Genomic DNA, 23299 nt, shown 5'->3' with positions numbered 1-23299 from the left:
CGTCTCCAACAATTTAGCACGTGCCACCAGTTACGCAATCGCTCTTGTTAAATCACCCGCAAACCATGGTTCAGCCCCTCGCGCAAAATTCCAGTTTGCGAGCGCAAATTACTGCACGCAAAATTGGATCTTGATAAATCCGGCCCTCAGAGTCCTGGGCCCATTTACTTTTCCAAAAAAAGTAAAAAAAAAAAAACAGTCCACTGGACTTTGTTTTTAAGTTTGAAGACATTTGCTTCCCATCCAGGACGCTTTTTCAGCAAAATGTCAGAAATAGCATCAGAAAACATGCAAACTCAACCCTATTTCTGAGATCTTGCATTGAAAAAGCTTCCCGGATGGGAAGCGAAACGTCTTCAAAATTGGAAACAAAGTCCAGAATATTGTTTTTTTTTTTATCTTTTTTGGAATGACTATGACCTGGATGACAGAGAATCTTCACCAGCATATTGCAGTCCTTTTACTTTTTCCTCTTTGTAGGTTATCTATATGATTAAGCTCTGTTGTACAAATAGCTATGGTTGCTGCATAAACAGTGTGCTCTGATTGTTTAGATTTTATATATATATATATATATATATATATATATATATATATTTCCAAAAAGGAGGACACTTTGCCCAGCCTCAAGGCAAATTCAGACAGTCTTCTCAGAGGTTAATGAACATGCTTTATTATACCTAAATGTCACAAAAATAACTTCTGTAGTGAAGCACAATCTGTAATAATCAGTAGCAAAATTATAGCTCTCTTTTAAAATACATAAAATCAATGTTGGTTTCCCTGTCTCTAGATGTTTCTAGATAAATGGTAGACTGAGAGGACTCTTCAGCCATTGGTGACTTCAAACACACCTGGAGCATGCAACACAGGGGACCCTAAGTACCAGAATTGAAGGTCTCTGATCTAGTCAGATTGCAGAAGCCAAAATACTTTTACCTTATATTTCTTTCCCCTAAAGTAAATAAATGTTCTCAAATCAAATTAGTTATCTGCAAAAGATTAGGATTTAGGGATTTATCTGTTTAAGGTACATCTCTAGCAGAAGTGCCACTAACTTTACAAAGGTAAAAACTAAACTCTACAAATGTCTCTAAATAGTTCCATGAGCAAAATACAAAATTTTTAAAAAGTTATTTTAAACCCTGCTGTCTTTAATAATACCTTAGGATTACATAGTATGATGTACACCAAGTACTGATTATTAATAGTAACTGGCTCAAAACAGACCTGCAATGTAACAAAATGTAATAAGACTTTTGCATTGTCGAATCTCATTCAGAAAATTAAGCAGACTTCTGAAGCCTTTTCAGCACTAAATGGTTTTAAAGTAGCCAAGAATAGCCAGGAACCAAAAGTTTTAACTTTTTACGATGTAGTTTTATTATAGGGAAATTTGTACTTTGTGAAATTTGTAAAATTACAGGCAATAAAAGTCTGCTGCCAACTCAATAAGCTTTTATGGGGTGAGAGCTTTCCCACCACACTGTGGCTTCAAAAAAATCAATGGAGGCTCTTAACTACCAGCAAAAAAGATTACATCCATGTTTTGGCAAGTGTTTAAAGCACAGTCAAAAAAACAATTGACATAAATGTAGAAATTATACATAAAAATACGTTTTATATTTATTCTTAAGCTATTTTAATCAATAATGCCATTTATGAATTTTCCAAAATTGTTAAAATGTCTATGTGTATTTTTTTTTATCCAATAAAATTTTATTTTAATCTGTATGCATAAAAAATTCCCATGTTAAACTTTACTCAAAGAAGTTTTGCTCTATTTACTAGTCTCTGTATGAATCATGAGGTGCTCACTGCTTTAATATTCTATCATACTTTGGGCATCGAAAAAGTCTAAAACTCGAAAATCAGGTAAGTAAGGAAACCTGGAGAACCGCAGAGACCCATGATGTACTGCTGAAATACTGGAAGACATAAATGCTCCAGCTAGGAACCAGTGAGTCTGTTTCACTAAGGACAAGGAAGGAAGGAAGGAAGGAAGGAAGGAAGGAAGGAAGGAAGGAAGGAAGGAAGGAAGGAAGGAAGGAAAGAGTCTTGAAACATCAGTATAAAAGATGTGAACACTTCATACAGTATGTGCTTTTTTTAAAAACCTGCATCACACATAATGTTCTCAACAGTTGATTCGTGTTTTCTTCTTTTTTTTCCCCCCATATTCATGAACTGAAAAAAATTTAAGTAACCTTCAACTGCAAGCAGCGTCATCTCACACCAGCGGGTTATTTGTGAGAGCAACCTTTCTAAGAGAAAATCCATTTAAATTGAGAGTGAACATTCATTTCAGCAAGCTCCCAGCTGCACTTGCCTCTTTGGAAACATTTGCACTTATTCAAGTTTCCTAAGAATGTGTACTTACATGCTTTTTTTATATTACTGACAGAACACCACGGGCTGGTTTGATAACATCCTGTTTTTCATTTTCATTATTCCAAAAAGTGAAGGAATAGCAAGACATCATCTAAGGGATGGCAAAAATATCGCCAACAACAGAGCTAACAATCTGATGCATACCTTTCAACCTAATTGTAATGGAAGTGTGGAGAAGGGTGATGCAAACTCTCTGGAAAACAGTGAAACTCATTGCTGAAGCATCTCTAGCACAGCGAGCTGACAGCAAGAGGGTGCTCTGCAGTCAATCAATGTTTTTCTCTAGGAATAAAACACAGGCTATGCTTTCTTTGATAGTGTGACAGTGTGTGACTTTTTTCAATTCATGGCCAAGAGAAAAAAAGCCAGCAAACAAAAGTGTTGTAGGTGCAAAAACTGTCAGACAAAAATGTTGCTTTCTAACAAATGACCTTTGATCTCCCACCAAAAAAAATACCCAAGACAGGACAGAAGAAGATTTTGAAGGGAAACCATAACATGTTGTGTATAACTATCAAAGTCAATCTAGCTCCAATCTCTTGTGCCTGCGCTGCTTAAGAATCTTCTAAGACTATTCTAAGACTAATCCATGAAGCATAATACAAGATGGAACTAATAATCTTTTGCACAAAGATCATTTGATGAGCTTATATTGTACAATCTCCATTTACTAAATCATTTATGACGTCCCACAGCAACCAACTTCATAAAGAGATATGTAGTGAGATACTCATTCTAACTATCGGACAAATTAAGATCATTTTTGGTTCCCAAAGGCTAAAAAATCTCCATCCTATAACCGGCCTCAAATTGCAACGTAAGACCACAGATATAGAGCCACACCCAAAAATTACTCTGTAACATCCCAACAAATCTAAACTTTCACAACAGATAATACGTAGCTGTTCTGGTTCTCCCCATTTGGGACTCTAATTTTTTAGCTTTCATTTATCAGTTGTTCTGTTTTGTTTATCTTTGGTTTATTTTACATTATATTCAAGCAGACTTTAGTTAATCTCTGTTGCCCCCTTGTGCTTGTTTCCTTTCCCCTTGGCTTTCTTCTAGTTAGTTCCACTCACACCTGCTCCATATTCAGCTCGTTAGACCATCCTTTGTTCTGTTCCCCTTATATACTCCACAGCTGCAGTCACTCAGTGCTACTTCCTTGTTGCTGTTTGTTGCTTCCTCATCTCTGGCTCCCCACATTAGTTTCCCCTTGATGTTTTCTGGTCATTTGCTTCATTGGATTTTTTAGATTTTGCCTCAGTCATTCATTAAAACTACAAGTTTCCCCTCAGCCTCCTGATCTCTGAATTTGAGTCCTCAAAAACCTCAACCAAACCCTGACAGTAGCACATTGTGTACTCTGTGATAAGGCTGAATAGTTTCACCAAAACTCCAAATTGCAAATCTTTTTTGATTTTTCTTTGCACCAACCATGTATATGTTTCCTTACACGGCTTCATTATTTTAATGACCTAGACCCTTAGATTGTCCAGAGTTCATCGTCCCAAGACTGATACTCTTAAGTCGAAAACTTCTAATTTCTGATCGAATGCATGGGTCTGCGTAACAGCTGAAACACTCCAAACTAAAGGGTTGGGGTGAGAAAATCTTGTTAAGGTTAATGTGACTATAATTAAGTGCCCCTGCTAATTGAAAATTGTGTTTTGATCAAATGTGATTATAATGAAAACACAATTATTTGCCCAACCCAATACCTGCCAGAAGTGCAGGTTTTCTACATGTTTAACCTACATGTTTTAGATCTTTAACCTTATATTTTTGTATCGCACAAAAAGTATCGCTTGATCAGTGCTTCTGTGTTCCCTTTCTAGCCACTGTCCCAACAAGCCATATTGATAATATTTAGCACTCAAGTTAAGTTTTACACATTATCAATCTGGGATCCCTCAGACTCCTGTTTGGGAAAAGGAGGAACATGAAGAAAAAGCTTCTAACACGAGAGAAAGAACAACAACTTATGCTTTTAAGCTCCTGCTGTTCTCCTCTTAAAGATAAAATTGGGGAAGCCAACAAAAGAGAGATGATAGCAGCAGCCATGCAGGCATCCTACTGCTAGCTGGTGGCCGATCTGTACTGTGTAAAATGGGTGAAGCAGGATTCTCATGTGTTTGTGAACTCACAAATACTGAGAGAATTCAACTGGTAAGCAAGGCTAGTTGTGTTATTTACAAAATAGCTTTTACCCAGATCTGACTTTGAAAGGGTCTCACCCTAACATCTTATGGGCAGTAAGTTGCTTGGAAGAAAACATAATGAAGCTGTGAGCAAGTTTAGATACAGAGTCAGCGGTAGAGGCTTTAGCCATAATGGAGCAGTGACCATAGAAGAGAGCAGAACCTAACACTGACACTTACTGATCTTTACAAAGTATAAAAACACACAAACATTTATATTCACTTTTGGAACTTAAATTAGACTAAATATCTAATTGAGGTCTGTTCAGGGGATTTTTAAAAATTCCAAATGTCAGGATAATAAGAAGTTAAAATGTATGCTGTGTATGGGGGATTGCTGCAGTGTAGACGACACCATGAAAACGACCGCTCGCTGCAAGATCCAGGAGGAATGAATGCTGCAAATCAATGACTTGATGCAATCACCTAGGTTTCTATGGAAACCCGGGTGATTGCAAAAAAAAAAGAAAATAAATTACCTACTTTGTCTCATGGATCTCATGGAGTTGGCTTTGAAAAGTGCCTTGAGAGGCGTTTTGATTAGCACAATGTAAATAAACTAAATTTAAATGAATCTAACTTAAAATTTAAATGTTTTGATGTATAGAATAATAACTAAATGTATTTTTTTCTGTCAAATGTTATGTTAAAGTAATTATAGTTTGAAGTAATATGGCTTTATGAGCCATTTCCTGTGGACAGTAATATAGCTCTGAGTTTTCAGGGCAATCCAACAACCAGTGATTGAGAGGGACACTGCTGTTACTGTAGCTCTGCTAAATGGGTGGTTATGGTTGAACTTGGTGGTAATGTTTAAACTTGGCACCATTAAGTGCATTGGCTTACACAAGCCCTCAAAATTAACCATACGTTTAATTTATTTTATGCCCTTTGCTTTTTTGTCATCAAATCTTCACTTTTCTAGCACATGTCATTTTTGGCTAAGAAGTTGATGCGGCTCCGACATGCAAAAAAGCTGAATGGACTCTATTTAGGTCATGGCTTAAGGTGCTTAAATGGTGTATTATATTTGCAAACAGAACCACAAAAAGTGCATATTGGGTTCTTGTCACAGTTAAATAGTGAACAGAGTTCTGACTCCTTTTGGATGGTTTCATGTTTCCGTTCTGACTTGCTCTACATAATGAACAGCTGCTGCCTCTTCTATGGACAATATCAGTTAATCAGACAGAACAAACGTTTACAGGCTATTAATTAGCATTTAATCTTAGGTCATTTATTTGTTCACAGCCCTACTAACAATGGAATTTTTTATGAGTGCGGTTATCCAGTAATTATTTAATTTCAAAGTTTTTAGCTGAACTAAGGTTATTGTGATTAGCCTTTAACCTAAAAAAAATAACTGGGATTTATGCCACCATAGGGTAGCATAAACTTAACTGATTCTCTTTTAAATAAAGTCTGTATGAAGAGAGATCTACCGGAAAAAGGAAGCTAAAATATAAATGTAAAAAAAAAAAAAATCACACTTATCAGTATCTGAAAAATACTAGAAACAGATGTTTTTCTGTGCTTTGAAAGACACTTTAGGAAGCAAATTAACTAAGGTTCTCACGGTATGTAAGAAAAAAAGTGCTGACCTGTGGTAATTACTTTGTAAACCAAATTGTTATCTTGTTATTACAACACGCCATCTCATCCTTTTTCTTTTCAGAGGTCAGTTAGTGTCATGACATCTGCACTCTAATTATAATGAACTTAAGAATATTTGTTATTAAATGTGATGACTGACATCAGGCTAAAAATTATACAAAAAAATAAAAACACATCAGCATAAAATATGTTATGTTTAGAAAGATCATTAAGCTGAACTTCAGAAACCTTCCTTCTTCTTGAAAAATAACCCAGATTAGTTTTTCACACTGTGTCCCTTAATGAGGATAGTTCAGTTCTTAGTCACAACTGTGGCGGCAGAAATCTCAGCTGCAAAGTGACCCTCTATTTTTTTTTCTTTGAACAGAATCCCTTTCTCTTTTCAAACAAATTAAATTGCTTATTTTTCCAGTGTAGCATGAACTTTTACATATACCTTTATAAAGTTTCTAGACAGGGAAACCATACATGGAAAAAAGAACACAATTACCTTTAGAGAAGCAGCCTTTTTTGGGGTAAGACAGCTCTCAATAAAAACATATGTGTAGGTACTTTTGTAAATGTAAGTAAATAAAGAATAAAGTAAAGATTTGCATTTATTCCTTGTTGTAGACTCATAGATACAAGTGAGATCCGATTTATATACACGTTTAGAAATTATGAATACAAGTAACAACTTTGCAACAACACGAAATAAAGGAGTGTAACAGCTTCATCAAGGGTTTACGACTTGCCCTTTGCCTAAAATTTGTGATTTGTACTTGAAGACACCATAAGGAATTAGGCCGAAAATGATTGCTGCATTATTGCTACAGTCTTTGTTATATTAGGAAGATCTAATCCAGTTTTTATGGGTGCTACTGTAACTGTAGCACCCTTTAACAAAACGCCATGCAAGGGGGGGGAGGGACTTTTAAGTTATTCAGATTTGAGCGAGTTGACCCAGCCTAGTTAAGTCGGCAAGGTAACAAGTCGACTTTTTGGTGAATGCCCTACTTGCATTGTTGCAAAGTTGCATCTTGTATCACATCAATGTTTGGGTTGATCTATAACAAAACACGTAACCCCATATAACTCCAAAAAGATCTGAAAGAGTTGCAGGAGTTCTGCTGATGTTGTAATATGTGCTTATCATTTATGAGGGGCGTTCAATAAGTAATGCCCCGACCCACTTCTAGTTCTTTCATCTAACTGAAATTTTGCATCTACAATTACTTATATCTCTATAGATTAAATGGCAAATTGCAGCTCTGAACTGATTGTGGCTTCTCATTTATAGATGTTTGAACTGAGTCAGGTTTGAAATGGAGCCTGTTGAGGATCGAGTGGTGATTTGGTTTTTTGTATGTGAAAAGGACACACACCACGGGAGACTTTTGATTGAATAAAAGTAATTTACGGTGATGATGCCCAATCATATGGCCTTTAAAAACTTTTTACAAGGCCATATGATGGAGCATGAAACCAAAAGTCTCCTGGGGTGTGTATCCTTTGAAATGCAAAAAAACGGATTATTGCAGGACACCCAACAAGCTCCATTTCAGACTTTACTCAGTTCAAACACCTGCAAATCAGAAACCACAACATGGTGGTTCCAATGCACAATTCCAATGCCCTAACCTGGTGGTTAGAGCATTGGAATTGTGCTCTGAATTGGCTTGGAATCTCAGAATTCAGAGGTTCCGAGTTCAGGCCCCACTCCCACAGAATGCTCCTCTGGATACCTGAGCAAAAGACCCTTAAACCCACACTGCTCCCCAGGTGCCACACAATGGCAACCCACTGCTCCCAAAGGAGATGAGTTAAATGCAGACAGTTAATTTCGTTGCTCTGTACTTGTGACAGTGTAATGACAATAAAAAAAAACTGAAAAAACAAAACAAACAATAGGTTCAGAGCTGTAATTTGCCACATAATCTATAGAGATATACATATTTGCACATGCAAAATTTCAGCTAAATTAAACAACCAAAAGTAGGTCAGGGGCATGTACTTATTGATCCCGCATTTGAAATTTCAAAAGTGTCAGTAAATTCATCAATAACAATGACTTTACTGTCTCTTAATGCCTCTATTCCCTCGTTCCTCTCTGTGTTTGATTCTTGCTAAATGCTCGGTGCCCGTGTCTTTTAGCTTCATTGTTTTTATCCATCAATTGCATAAATTGATATGATGAGAAAAAAATGCTCTTAAATTCTCCTTTAAAGTCTCTCTTTTTTTTTAAACATAAATATGACAAAGATAATATTTCTATTTGCAACTTATCATCTATGTGCTCTGCTACCCTCTTTCTTATCCTCCTGTATGTTAATCTTTGTATCTCTCAGTTTATTTCAACTGTGATTTTATCTTTAAAACACTTTCACAGTTAAATAAAAGAAGCATTTTGCCAACCAATGAAGAGCTTTTGACATTTACAACTCCTGAACACATTACCTCCTAATTCTGTAAAATTGTCAAGTTCAAGTTCAAGAGACTGTAAAAGTAATTTGATTTTTATCGTGTCAAATGTCTACTTATACAATGTATTCATTTTCTTAGCCTTTGAAATAAAGGAAATGTTCAGATATGAGTGGGAAGCAGCTGCTACTCACTCAGTACTGATGGAAGACACAAAGAAAGAAAGATATCCAGAAAGAGGACAGACGAAAGAGTGAAGAGAGATGAAGTGAATAAAGAAACAAAAATAACATTGTTCTGTGGGACTTGATTTTCCTTTTTAACAACATCCTGACCAACCAACAAATATTTGTGAAGAGACAGTCTGAATGACAGTAAACTCATATTATGCTCTGCCTTCCTACATATTGTCAAACTTTCTAACAAAAACCAACACACTCCACATTATTTGCACATCCCTATTTGTCTCTGTGGACAGAATCTTAACAAAAATGTGCCTGTGTGTTCCTCTGCCTCTAGTCCACAGATGCCTGAGTGCTGTGTGTGTGTGTTCAGGTGTGGATCTCTGCAGGTTTTCTCAGTGTGTGTTTGCGTGAGTGCGTGTGTGTGTCCGTGACAGTCTGTCACTGATGTACGTGCCTTCATTCGTTTCAGAGGATTATTCATTTCCTTTTGAAGTGAGGCAGCTCGCCCGGCAAGGAAGGTCTGAAAGGCGGCCGAGAGCAGGCTTTCATACTTTTCCAACAGCAGCTTGTCGTCTGGGGGGTAAATACGTCTGCAGGCCACAGAGACAGGGAGAGAGAGGGGCAAGGAGAGCGAGAAAGGTACAAAAATAAATAAAAAATAGATGGAAAATGGAAGGTAACAAAAAATGGGGTATCATTGAGGCAAGACGATGTGAAATGTGAGAGGGGAAATAAAGTGTGGAGAGGAGGAAGAACAGATGGAGAGAGAGTGGGGTTAAGCAAAAGGAAGCATCAAGGTTAAAGGGCAAGTTATATCATTTGCATAAGTTTAGAAAAGTTAAAGTAAAAGTAAAATTAAAATTAAAAGAATGAACAGAAGTTGGACAATGTTAGGAGATACAGAGGGAATAAGAGTTAAGTTAAATTAAATAAATGGATAAAATGAGAAAAACATAATTGGGAGAAACGGATTACAGCATGTCAAGAAAACGCCAAGTGAAAATATGCATTAATGCGTCTGTTCGCACATTTTAAAAACTACCATCAAGACTAAACTAACCATAGTGTTTATCTTGGATCTGAAGAGATTAGAATAATGCAACCTCTGGCTGGTTATCCTCAAAATACATCTCTAAAAACACCCTCATCATCGCATTGGCCATCAAATCCAAACAATGTCAGCTCTCTAAGCAAAATAATCATCATGCAGTTTAAGTGCAAAAGCAGCTGAATGTTCTGGCATGTGAGCGGGACTATTGGGAGCCAATTCCCAGTCTGTTAGAGGGCCCTCCTGATTCAGACATAGCTGTAATGTCTAAAGCAGAACACATTGTTATATAACTATATAAATACTGGTTTCTAAAGATGTGCTTGTGACATGCTCTTATATCTCAGCCTGTGAGTTCAGTGCATTTTAGAGCAATGAAAATACCAAGTAAAGGTTAACTGTTTCACCATTAAAACTTTAACTGCTTCCCATCTGCAACTTATAAATTTATGCACTGTGGCGGTTCTGGGTTCATGATTTCCATATTGTTGAAAAGTCGATACAGTTCTACATAAATGCAGATATAGAGGCTGCAAAATACCTGATCCATGGAGGGAAGTTCACATTCTGGCTTACAGAGAACTTCGACAGACAGCCAGAGCAACAATAGGATCATTTTGGTGAAACCATATTTTAGTCAGGATTCAGAACAAAATTAAATTCTATTTAGAGAAATTCTTAGTCTAATCTGACTACTTTGCTAGTAAAACTGGCAGGGGAAAAGACATTTTATATAGTAGTTATATAAAGCTGGTAGAGACAAATCACATAAGACTTGATTTTAATTAACAGGAAAGGTTGCTTCTACCATGAAAGGAGAAAGCTTTATACTTATTTTTATTTGCAGAATATAAAGAAAAACCTGCAACTTCACAGATATGCAGTACTTTGTGTCAGTCTGTTGCACAAAAGATGCATAGCAGTCGGTGGTTGTTATGTGAGCAGGTATGAAAAAGTTCAAGGTATATGAATCCTTCTGTGAGGTACTGCTTTGAGTCATATCACTTTAAAGGAGTATGGACCTGATTTCATCTCTTTTCAAAGACACACTTGATAAAAAAAAAACACATTTAAAAAGTTCTCATGGTATAAATATCATCAAAAGAAATAATAAGTGCTAGAGCTTGCCAGTAGTTAAGTGGGCTGATCTTAACCACAGAGATCATGGTCAATTCCTCAGCAGGACAAGTAAAGCCCTCACTTTTTGATATGGATGCTTCAATTGGTTTGATGATTTGATTTTTGTACATGTGATCCAACTTAAGTGAAATGTAGAACTCTAACTACTCATTTAAGATGAAAGAAAAATCTCCCTTTGTTTTTTTTTTTTTTACTTGACAGCCCCTTTAAAGCCTCATGGCTTCTGCCGTGTGAAATGATAGCGAATGAGCAACAAGCAGCTGGGTCTCCCTTGGATGTAACACGGGCTGTACCTGAAACAGATTTCATTTAATAGCCAAATGTAAGTGAGTTCATTACCCAAACCCATCTAATGAGGAGCAGTGTGTTAATCAGAGTTCAGCACGGCGCTGGGGCACCATTTGAATGCTAAGAGGTCTTTATTAGGGCTGCTCCAGACAGACCTCAGCCTGCCTGATTGACTGTCTGGCAGCCTGTCGAGGAAAAGGAAGGAGGAAGCAGCACTTCATGCAGGCTTTGAGAAGCATTTTAAGCAAAGAATCAGTCATGAAATGAGTCAAGAATATGCTTTGTCTTTTAGAGAGAGAAAGACATGAAAGAGTGTCTGTTTTTGTTTAGAGAATTAAGAGAAAGACAAAAGAGAAATAAAATGATTTGGATGCCAACGTGCTGTATAAAGAAAATTATGTATAAAACGAAGTAAAGAGAGTGAGCAGTTTAAACGGTAGAAATGGTACGTTTTAGCTTGCTAAGTTATGCTTTAGGGTGAAAATTTAAATGCTCTGTGTCTTCCAGAGACCCAGCTGGGGGTATTAAGGAGAAGGGGGAGAAAAGGTTTTTCAGGGAGGGATGAAATGGCTCGCAGCCAGCAATCAAAGTTTAACTGCTAATCTTTGTTTCTAAAATGTGGCAAATGGGTAAAAACTTGCAGAAAAGAAGCCATTCCAGCCTCCTTTCTTTTGCTTTTCTATCTTTAACGTGTTTATTCCTTTTCTCTGCAACGTGCAAAAGGACTGCTTTTTTGTTTTATTTTGTCAGCAGCAATATTTATTCAACCAAGAGTTTGACATTTTGCAGATTACCTTGTAAATGTGAAAAACCTGGCACAGAAACAGTGGGTGAAGTTCCTGGAGGGAGAGCCCAATTTTCCCAGCTGTTTGCCTCGTCCTTACCTGTAATTCCCCAGATGTTGATTTTCATATTCTTCCCTGGAAACCTGCTTGCGAACCTGTGCAAGTCGCTCTTTCTAGAAACAAAAGGAAAATATTTCAATTAAACTCGCTAAAAGATAAACTAAATGTATTCTTGCAGAATACAAGGCGAAAAAGAAGGAAATCACTGCCACCGATGAATAATATGTTCTCCCTTTCCATCTCTCATTAGTTTTTTTACAGGTCTAATTGAGTGCCTAAGCTTGTCAGATTGATTAAAAGCAAAGATATGGGGATCACTTTGCCACTAGCTCCGATGTATCATTAAATGGTGAGTGATGTAAGCCTTCAGCACACCTGAAACTGAGCTCACACTTCAGCCAAAACAGCACTCAAAAATGAGGTGGTGCCCTTTTTCCAAGAGCGGCCCTGATCCTTTACTCCTTATTCCCACTGATTACAGCTGTGGCTATCAAAAGGCTAATCAAAGAGGGTGGGAGGCATTAAAGCCTTAGTGGCTGCCACTTTCCCCCATCTAGATGAGGAAAGCTCCTCACATCCTCCATTTAAAGAAAAAATAATTAGATGGTGCATATGCCGCAGAAAACTTAAGACTTTTGTGACATGTGCTTAGAAATAAGTGAAACTTCTTACATTTTTGTTCCCATTTGAACCTAACAGTTCGTTTCTTAATCTGCAGCATATCAGCACGCTGTTCATATCTTGCACAATAAATACGTCTTTATTTAACAGTACTACATCCTAAAATACTTCGATGCAATCCAAAAATACCCCAAATTCAATAACTATGAAAGTACAAAGAAAACTAAATGTGCTGTCAGATTTAACTTTCTTACCTTTTAATTTGATTTTTGCAACAGCTGAGACGGAATAGCAGCATGTTTCACTCAGCATCACTACATGGTTACCTCTAAATAAAATATGATACCTATAAACACGGGAGAGCTGAGCCTACCACTGTGTCTCATGGTACAGTTAAAAATTATGAGAGTAAAGTCTTCTCTTCCTCTTCTTAACAATTTGAGGCATCCATGCTGAGTGAACTGTCCTCAGCCCAGCCCAGATTTTCCATCTCCACTCAGCCAAAATCAGACAATACATGAACTTTTTGAACAGAGTTTGAAAGAGTAACAAATTGTTTTTTACTCTCAGAATATCTCACATCAGTGAGGACACTAAAGGCACAGTGGAGGTCAGCAGTCGTCATAGATGCTATTTCAAGAGTGCCTGCAATTAGGAAGGAGCCAGGACCAGCAAGCAGTTTCCTACTAAAAATGCAGTTAGCATAGGGATGTCTTCGAATCCCTAGCCGGCGCTAGCAGGTCGCCAACAATCCTTTGCATGACAGACCGTATAGGCATAGCTATCTTCATGGAGTTAACCATGAATGCATTATTTCATGTCATGTACTCTGTCTCACACATGCTAGACTTAGACAACTTTTATTTTAATTTTTGTATACACAGAGTGTATATAAAAAGTAATTTAGTTTAGTACAGCTTTTCAGACAGTAAATGAACATTTCCATTCCATAAAGTCCAGCAGTGATCAAATGTGAACAGTGCGGTAGGAAAAAAACATGTTGCAAAAAGGCAATGATATGGTGTTATCAGTTTGATGCAGATTCTGTGACATGATTTAGAGTTTGTTTTTTTTTTCTCAACAGTTCAGCTGTCTGATGGCAGTGAGGAAGAAGCTGTTGCAGAATCTGTTTGACCTGCATTGAATGCTGCGAAGCCTCTTCCCAGAGGGCAGCCGGGAAGACCATGGTGGGGGTGTGAGGGGTCATTTATGATGTTACAGGCTCCCGACACACAGCGGTGGGATAAAATGTCTTTTATTAAGGGAAGAGGAGCTCAGATGATCCTCTCTGCCAGGCATCCCCAAAGTCGGTCCTCGAGGGCCACTGTCCTGAAGGTTTTAGAGGTTTAATTGCTCCAGGACAGCTGGTTTTAATTGAGAGCTGATTACCAGGCTTTTGCGCAACTGCAGTCATCATATTTAGCTATGCTAAAGCAAGGAAATATCTAAAACCTGCTGGACAGCGGCCCTTGAGGACCGACTTTGGGGAAGCATGCTCTCTGCTGTTCTAACCACTCTTCTCAAGTTCTTCCAGTCTGAGGCACTGAAGCCTCCACACCAGACAGTGAGGCAGCTGCTTAGAACGCTCTTTAAGGTGCTTCTGTTGAAGGTTGAGAGGATGGGTCGGGGTGGGTCCCCAAACATCCTCTGCAGGAAGTGCAAGTGCTTTTGTGCCCTTTTTACCAGTGAGGTGGTGTTTACAATCCAGGTGAGGTTGTCTATGATGTGCACCCCCAGAAATTTAGTAATGCCGACAACCTCTACATCTGAGCTGTGGATGAGCAGTGGAGCGTGGTTAGGCCGATTCCTTCTGAAGTCGACAATGATCTCCTTTGTCTTCTCCACATTCAGGATCAGGGTGTTATCTTTGCACCAGCCCACCAGCTGCTTCACCTTCATGCTAATGTACACATCTTCATACATTTTAGGTTTTATAATGAAGAGCTTAATCAGTTTGCTTTGTTTCTGTGAATATTGTTCTCTGTAGTTCTTTTCCAATAGGCTGTGGTCCCAATTTGATCACGGTGGTTCATGTTTGTGTGTCCGTCTCCGCCACATAATGTAGTCTGTTAGCCTTAAGGCTATCAAGATTCAGCACAGCTATCCGGAGTTCCTTTCCTACTTTGGATAGTGTTCTAACTGTTGACCCAGTAAATGGCTATGGGATAGGAGTGAGGAATAGGAGGTAGGAGCTACAATGATAGGAATTTTGGATCATCACTGAGTTATAAAATATGCTTTAACAAATCAAAGAACACAGAGGCTAATATGGGTCTTGTATCTGTCCCCTGTAAAAATGTCAAAAGTCCTTCAACATTTTTTGTATAATGTAATGTGACTGATGAAATTACTATTAAACCATTGGTTTGTAACATTACTAGACATGAAGCTAACAGCTCAAGCTAGTTTTGACATCAGGTTGCATGGCATATATTTTATTAAAACTGTGCTACCAATCTGAGTATTCCAACACCTAACATAATGGATTTTTGCAGCCATTTAAAAGGAATTTATCCCATATTCATGTATGTTTGCAAAATTAGGACAAAAAGGAAAAAAGGGGATTCTCAAAGAACAGTGCTGATGACACTGCGCAGAATGCATGAAATATTTAATGCCATTTGACAGTAATGAGTAATTTTGATGAAGTGAAAGAAACAGGAAAATATAGCTCATATGTCAGAATGGATGTACAAAGTATAATCAATTTTGATACAGAGGGTGAACTATGTTTTCATTTATCCAATATGTTCTAAAAATGAAAGCAGAGTAATTCTCTCCTTTGACCACAGTTAGAAATCATTACCTTATGCAGGATATGACCTCAACAGAGGCTATGTTTCCACTGGTCTGGGGTCAGCAACTAATAGAGCTATCATTTACCAAAGAAACTGCATTCGGGATGGCGCAAGACTGAAAGAATGTTTAAAAAAACAACATGCAAATATAAATTAACTGAACGTGTGTCCAATTTGTGCCATACCAGCTCCTCTTTTCTTCGTTCCAGAGTGTGACGTTGTTTCTCCCAGTCCGAGGAAGTTGCTGCAAGTTTTTTCATGGAGCCATGTCCATAAAGCCGTCTCTGAGCCTCTGCCTTCTCCTGAGCCAGGTTTCGTTTCTTATCACTTGCCCTGTACCACAATTAAACAAGTAATAAAAAGCCCATTAAATGCTTAGATTTGAGGAAGTCTCTGAGGAAAAGCTATTGATATTTTTCTTTTTTGCAATGCTGTATGGTTGTTTACTCTTCTAATGTTTGCCACATATGAAGCTGTTTGATAGTTATTTTATAAACATTAAAAAACAAATTTGTAGGATAGATGTATTGAGGATGTTTGACAGCTTGTTTCCACGTAAGAATTTACTAATTAATAAGATGAAAATGGCTCTTTTCAAAAGACTCAGACAATATATTGAGAAAAACAGAATCTAGAGTCCAGATATCAGTTAGATTAGCAAGATCAGTCAGATTTTCCTAAACCAGTTGGTTGCTAAATGTTAGGGAGAGGAACATTTTGTTTAATTTAGTTGGTGGCACTTTTAACTGAATACTAAGTGCTGTTGGTGCTTTTAAACTGATGCCAGTTTAATGCCGTTTGTATTGTGAGCAGACCTATAAAGCAATCAAAGACCTTAAACACAAATGACGACTTCATCTGGGTAGGGAGAGTTAATAATATTAAGGAGTTCAACAGGGCTGCCTTAGATTCTATGAACTTAAGCTTTTTATTCTGAATATTTCTATTGCCTTCAAAACATGTTTTTACCGCTAAAATAAAACCTAATTTTGTCGTGGTCGTGAGAGGCTGATTGCCCCTCTGTATACTAAATGAGCAGGATGCACAATGAAGCTGAAACCTGGCCCGATGGAAAAAATTCTCGCATGACTGGAAGATCAGCCTGAAAAGGGCAACAAAATTGTACAGTGTGTGCTCGGCTTTAATAACAATATTGCTCTTTTTTGGGAGGTTTATGTTTATTTAGCAGCTGTAGAGCAAGGCTGTGGTAATGTTATTTTTTGAGATCTTTGGGTTCAGCCCTCTGCCAACAGGAAGGTTCTTTATCAAAAATGTTAATGACTTCAGCTTGGTTTATTCTTGACCCGTACATGTTCCTCGGGAAAATGATACGCACTGAATCAGGCTGATACAACCTTTGGGTACATTTTGACACCATGTGGCTTTTCTGCCCTCTATCCGATATGGTACATTCAAATGGGCATTCAAATGGGACTGTCCATGTAGTTAATATAATTAGGTGTGCCTAGTAGAAAATTTGGGCTGCTCGAGAGTTTTAAATTGATCACCTGGTATTGTGCAGAACGCAAGGATGCTTCAAGCATGAACCAATTTTAATGGCCATGTTGAGAATATCTTTAACGGTCTGCTAGACAACTGTAAAGTCAAAATCATTCTCAATGACTCTATGAGCTGTAAAATTTCCTGAGAAACAGATTATAGGGTATTCATCAGCTTAAAGTGGTAATCTAAAATTAAAATACTAGAAATGTATCACTTTGTTTGTGATAACTCATTCTTAAACTCTTAATTCAATTACTGAAATGGATGATTTTGTTATTTACTTAGATGCTCCTAACATATATGTTTTCTTTGTCTGTGTTGCATTATGTTTCTGTATTTTCATGACTACTGAGAGGAGACTAAATTTAGAGTAGCTAGAAGAGGACATACGAATGAAAACCACAAAGGGAGCAGAGATCTAGAGGTCTTGTGTATAGTGATCAATCAGAGGACCAAGTCACTGTAGCCAGGGGACAGAAAAGCTTGCCCACGATTACACACACACAGCAGTGCACAACAAAAAATAGTACGTTTACAAAAATATACCAAGAAAAAAGAGTCTATGTAAGCAGAACGGAGAAACAAAGCAAGCAAAAAGTACAACACAGGAAGCTAAATGTATGATCAAAGAACAGTAAAATGTGGATTTAAAATCACAGACAGCGTAAAAGTAATGCTAACGCTGACATAACTCACATCGGCAACATGTGTAACACATAACATAAGCTTTTTTCTCCAGCTCTATGTCTTACGTTCAGGCGTTAAGAAAATAAGGAAACCTTCCAACAGCTTGTGTGATTATCTAAGACATTTGGACAAACAGTAATGGCAATTTTAACATTGTACAGTCTTCCTTTCGCATTGTTGTAAGAGTTTACCAGAAGATAATGAATATATTATATAACTAGAACTGGAAGTGATAGTTAATTAATAGGTCATTCAAATAAAGGGTAAAACTTATTAATTATCATCAGTTGAATGATTATAACTGTAATTTACTTTTAGCCTCTTACCTAAAAGGTTGGACTCCTGAATCTGGCTGTTAAAAATTCAGTTGTCCTTCGCCAATTTAGTAATTTAGGCTATGGCTCTTAGCAATGTTAATCATCACCAACCAACTAAATGTGTCTCTGTTCAGTCGGATGCTACTGAAAAAAGAGTGAATCCAGCCTGAGTGATAAATCATTCACTGTGTAAAATAAACACAAAAGAGTGCAAGTTGAAATACAATGGTACCTTTATCAGCTACAGTCACACAGTATTTTATCTAATAACTAAGCAGACACTAAACACAACTGAAAATAAGCAAAAATAAAGAAATTAAAGAGGAACAGGTGTTTAAAAGTCGATTCACAGTCTGAGGAATGTTCAAAGTTTTATGGGCTGGTTATACTCACGCAGCAGTGTGTCACAGTGAGCCTGTCCAAGATATTTTTGATTGCCCAATTTTGAAGAGTGGTCTGCACTATGCTATTCCATGCCACAACACAAGACGGACTAGCTGTGGGTCTAGATACGGCCGAGGCGGCGAGGAAGTGGAAAAAACGCAAGGGGCACGTTTGTGCAACAACAGAGGGACATTAGGGGGGGAATAGAGCGGGAGCCAGGTGGAAAAGGGGTCCCAGCACATCTCAGGCTCATTTAATTGGTCAAATGCCAAAAGAAGACGTACAGCTATGTAACAGTATCTATTCTGAATGCCTGGATATAGATCTATAGATGAATAAAACCCTGACACAGATATGTTAACCACAGTCAAAACAGTGACGTTTCATTCAGTTTTATGGTGAAGAATGAATAATGACTCATGAATGCATTAAACAGCAATGAGGCTGAAAGACCCGTTAGCTTAGATGGCCCAAGGGGATCAGGTTCTGGTCTGGTCGGGTGCAACTGAAACAAAGCAAGGGTTAGCTCATGATGTAGCCTCTATAACTTGTTCAGCACGAGGTAACTACAGTAATTCACCCAAGCAGAGCACTTATTAAGCATCAGATGAAAAAAAAAAAAAGGGGGGGGGGTGATGGTGTTACTGTTTTGGTTCGGTGTAGTGACGGCCTTCGGCTCAGTCCAGTTTTCTGCAGAACCAGTTTTCTGTCCAGCCCATTCGTCCAACAGCAGCTCAAAAACATTTGGACCAATTTAATGCAATATTAAGAGGCAATTTTGCAAGGGGGTTAATTTTATAACTCACGGTAGCATGAGACGTCACCCTTTTACTACCGTGGTTAGCTTGTAGCCGCAGCCTCCAGCAGCACCTCCTCGATGCTGCTCCGTCTCAGGCTGTCACGGGTCTGGTGGCTTCTAACGGCTCCTTCAGCAAACAGAGATTGGGGGCCCCATTGTTCGGCGGTTAGATTCAAGTTAGCAGAGCTGGATTAGCTCTTCTCTGTTTCTGTTTCAGCAGGCATAAGGTAACACTGCGTTCAAACCGGTTTGAATCGCAGTAAGAATAAAAACACTGCATCCAACTCCTTCTGAATCGCAGGAAAAGGGCAGTCTGACTCAGTCCAGCGAGTACAAACTTCTCCGGAGCGATTTGGTTGCTACATAGCATAGCTTTCAGCTGGGAAGCGCTCAGACTAGCCTTTAGCGGCACAGAGCCCCCGGCAAAATAGAAAGTAACAGGAAGTTACTTCTTTTAAAACCTCTGCCAGAGGGGTGTGTCTTCAGAGGGGAGTAGTTCCGGTTACATCAGGGGCATTTGATCCCAACGGCACCTTCTTCTTCTTTTTGACAATTTGAGCAAAAAACAGTAAATTTCTCCACTGTGAGATCAATAAAGTCAATCAAACATCCATCAATCAATCAATCAATCAGGAAAAAAAGCAATAAAATTAAGCATAAAAGCAAAAGACAAGACATTTTAAGATTTTCCACAAAATGTGATGTGTCATTAGTAATTTAGGAACAAGTGGGCAGAATGAAAAGGTAGGCATGAGACAAAGTGTAAGTCTTGTTGTAAAATATCTTACATAGAAAATAGTGCTGTTGGCTAATGAGATTGCTGTCAGTTGCTTTTGTATCCTCTGTTGAAAAATATTGTTCGGGGTAGTTGTTGAAGCAAGCTGCACAATATACAAAGTTGTTCAGATGGAAAGCTTTGGTCAGTGCCCTAGCAAAATCTAAGGCCCTGTCCAGATTAAGCTGATTGTGAGTGTATAGAACAAGCCCCTTTGTTGGTTAGGGCTCCCATTACGACAGCGCTGCCACAAAACTGATTGCATTTAAAACCAGTTCCAAGCGTGTTTGAAGGCGCCCCCAATGCATCTCTGTCATTATATCCCTACACACATAACTGGCAACACAGCAGAGTGATTATACATGTGAGCCAACACAGCCTCCGTCATCCTTTATGCTAATGCACTGACACCAACCAACAACATCAGCAGAATTTTGTGTTTCGGTTCTCTTCTATAATCTATGTTTTAGAAGTTGATGATTTTGTGTCTTCATCCGACACAAATGCATTTTTTCTCTTTTCTAAGTTCTTTTTTCACATTCTACCCCTTTCTTCTTCTACCATTTTATCTTTATCACAAGCGCCCCAACCACTGGCATAATATTAGCATTACAATGCTCATTACAGGTTGGTCAGCTTTGAGCTGTTTACAGTTAAGTTCTTTCTGAGCAGATGCCTAATTTGACTTCATGTGGATGTAGCCTATACAAGTTTAAAGGGAGAATTCTCCTGAAAGTACTGAGGTGATTGTTTAAAATTAAAATGTCTAAATCTTCTCCAATTATTTTTAGATATCCAAGGGTTTGACATCATTGGAAATTTAGGCCTCCACTCTTTTTGTTCCTGCTTTGTTAGTTTGTTGAGTATTTTAAGTCATTTTCGCCGACAAGGATATTAGACTCTCTACTAAAGACTCATAGAAGATATGCAGCAACACTCTGCAAGCACTGAAGGACCTTAGCTTTCTGAAGAAGTACAATCTGCTCTTTCCCTTCTTATAGAGGTTACATCTCCAGTCAAGTATGTTGTCCAGGTGAACACCAATCTATGTATACTTCTCGACCACCTCCCCTTCATCTACCATGATGGTAATAGAATTCAGCTTGTTCCTGTTGCTTCTACATTGTTCTGTTCAAATTCAGGATCAAATGGTTGTTTCCAAACCATTTCACAAAGTGGTTAATAAGTTCCCTGCACTAAGCTTTTTTTCCATCTTTGATGTATGCAATAATACAGAGTCATCAGAGTGTTTCTGCACATGACAATACTGTCTTGTACTAGAAGTCAGAGGTGTACAGAGTAAAAAGGATTGGTAAGAGTACCCTGTGGTGCTCCTGTGCTGCTAACTACTTGATTAGACAGTTGACACAAACTTTGGGCTGTTTTTCAGGTAGCATTTGATCCAGGCCATCATTGATGCTTCCACCTTAATCTTTTGGGGTTTCTAATAAAGTAAGTAAGGCCGAAGTTTGTTAAATGCACAGGAGAAATCAAAGAACATGATCTCGACTCTGAAACACTCTGAATTGACAGTGGGTTTGTTGAAGCAGGTGTATTATGGTATGTTCAACTCCCAGTCTATGGTGATAAGCAAATTGCTTGTTTGCTTGCTCAGGTGAAACAAAAAGGACTATCTCCAAGACCTTCATGATTTGGTATGTCAAGGGGAACAGGTCTATAATCTTTGGAGTCTGTTGGCTGTTTTTTCTTTGGTTCTGGAACAAGTCAGGAGGTTTTCCACATCACTAGACAGTCTCTTGGGTCAGGCCAAGATTGAAGAGTTGCTGTAGAATCCCACAGAGCTGCTCTGCACAAGCCATGGGGACTCTGGGGCTGACACAGAACCCAGTGAATTATTATGATTCAGTCTCTTTAGTTAGCTCTTAACTTGACTCCTTGAGACAGACAGGTGAAAGGCAGAGGGAGTAGCACCATCTTCAGACGGAATGGAAGATATCCATTTGACTGTAGACAGGAGAGAAGAGTGCCAAGTTTGTTCCTGAACTGAACCTATTGGAGAAAGTATTCAGTCCATTGGCCCTGCCCAGACTTCCAACTTTCTGATTATCCTTCTGCTTGAAGCACATGATCTTCATCCGTCCTGCTGGGGCTTGTTTTCCAGCTTTTTCCTGTATTCCTCGTTGCTTTCTTTTTCCTCCTTTCTTTCTATCTTGTCCTTAGGTTGCTTCTGTATATTCCTCAATAATTTCCTGTCTCTGTTCCTCAAGGCTCTTTTTTTCTTGTTAAGCTGTTCCTCCAGATACCTTGTGATCCATGTCCATTATTTGGCAAGTATCTCACTTTTCTGGTGGGGATGGTGTTTAAAAAGAAGTTTCTGTAGTTAGTCACACACTCAGTCTTTGCATTGATGTCCTCTTCATGTGGCTCACACAGTGCATCCCAGGCTGTAGCCTCAACAGATATCGGTTTAAAAACCCCAATGTCGGTATTGGCCCTTAAAATCCCATATCAGCTCTAGGACATCTGAGATACTTCTCAGCCATACCACAGCTGAATATGAGGTGTGGGCAAACTTTCCTCAGTTCAATATCAGAGATTGTTATATGACAACAAGAAGGGTCTCATTGACCTTATTTTATCCAAGTCAGTTAGAATAGTTATATGTGGAATGGATGTCCTAACTTTTGTCCCAGCAATAAAATGCTAACTTATTATCTTTTGTTTACTGAGAAGGGGAATGTTAGTTTTATTGTTTATCTGAATATAAACCATTTTCTTATTCAGAGAGAAAATAGGTTAGACCTTTGAGTACTTCTTGATAAGAAATCAAATATTGAATTGGGGTCCAAATGTTTACATCTCATTGTATGTATCACCAAGACAATGCACACACTTATTCACAACTATAGTTTATGTGTTCAAAAGCTATCCTATCAAAACTAACCTCCTGTTACTCTTCACATTCTTACAGTGTGACATAGTGACGTCTAAAAAGAAGACAAAGGCACTAAATCTGAGGGGGAAACGACTCAAACTGTTGGGATCCTCAGGCTTGCCCACCAGAGGGCGCCAAGGATCCTCTTCTGCCTTTTGTTGTTTTCTCTTAGGGCTGGAGTTACTGTTGGGATCTGGAGATTACCTTCTGTCTCCAGCAGAGTGCGCCGTGGGTCTCCTAGGGCTGGAGTCTTCCAGCACACCTGTTATGCATCTACTCATCAGGAGACCTCCCCTTTATAAGCTCCTGCCAGACCTTGCTTCCATGCCGCAGTGTTGATCTTAGTTTGGTTAGCAACCTGAGCCTCTGTTACTGAAAGAATCTTAGTTGTCTCAAGCGTGAGATCA

The 23299-nt window shown here is 38.4% G+C and overlaps 1 protein-coding gene across 3 annotated transcripts in view; it reads right to left on the bottom strand.

Annotated features, from left to right (window-relative positions):
- ttll7 (tubulin tyrosine ligase like 7) overlaps positions 1–23299 on the bottom strand; it is a 105403-nt gene that overhangs the window by 34459 nt on the left and 47645 nt on the right. For all 3 annotated transcript variants that reach the window (XM_015378683.1, XM_015378685.1, XM_015378684.1), the window contains exons 11-13: positions 15717–15864; positions 12152–12225; positions 9246–9381 (exon numbers count right to left, since the gene is read on the bottom strand). In XM_015378683.1, the coding sequence (XP_015234169.1) occupies positions 9246–9381; positions 12152–12225; positions 15717–15864 (358 nt within the window). The remainder of the gene's footprint in view (positions 1–9245; positions 9382–12151; positions 12226–15716; positions 15865–23299) is intronic.

The sequence above is a fragment of the Cyprinodon variegatus genome, unplaced genomic scaffold (assembly GCF_000732505.1).
Source record: "Cyprinodon variegatus isolate N-32 unplaced genomic scaffold, C_variegatus-1.0 Scaffold176, whole genome shotgun sequence".
NCBI lineage: Eukaryota > Metazoa > Chordata > Actinopteri > Cyprinodontiformes > Cyprinodontidae > Cyprinodon > Cyprinodon variegatus.
The sequence above is the reverse complement of the archived record's forward strand: the minus strand, read 5'-3'. Positions and strand labels throughout refer to the sequence as shown.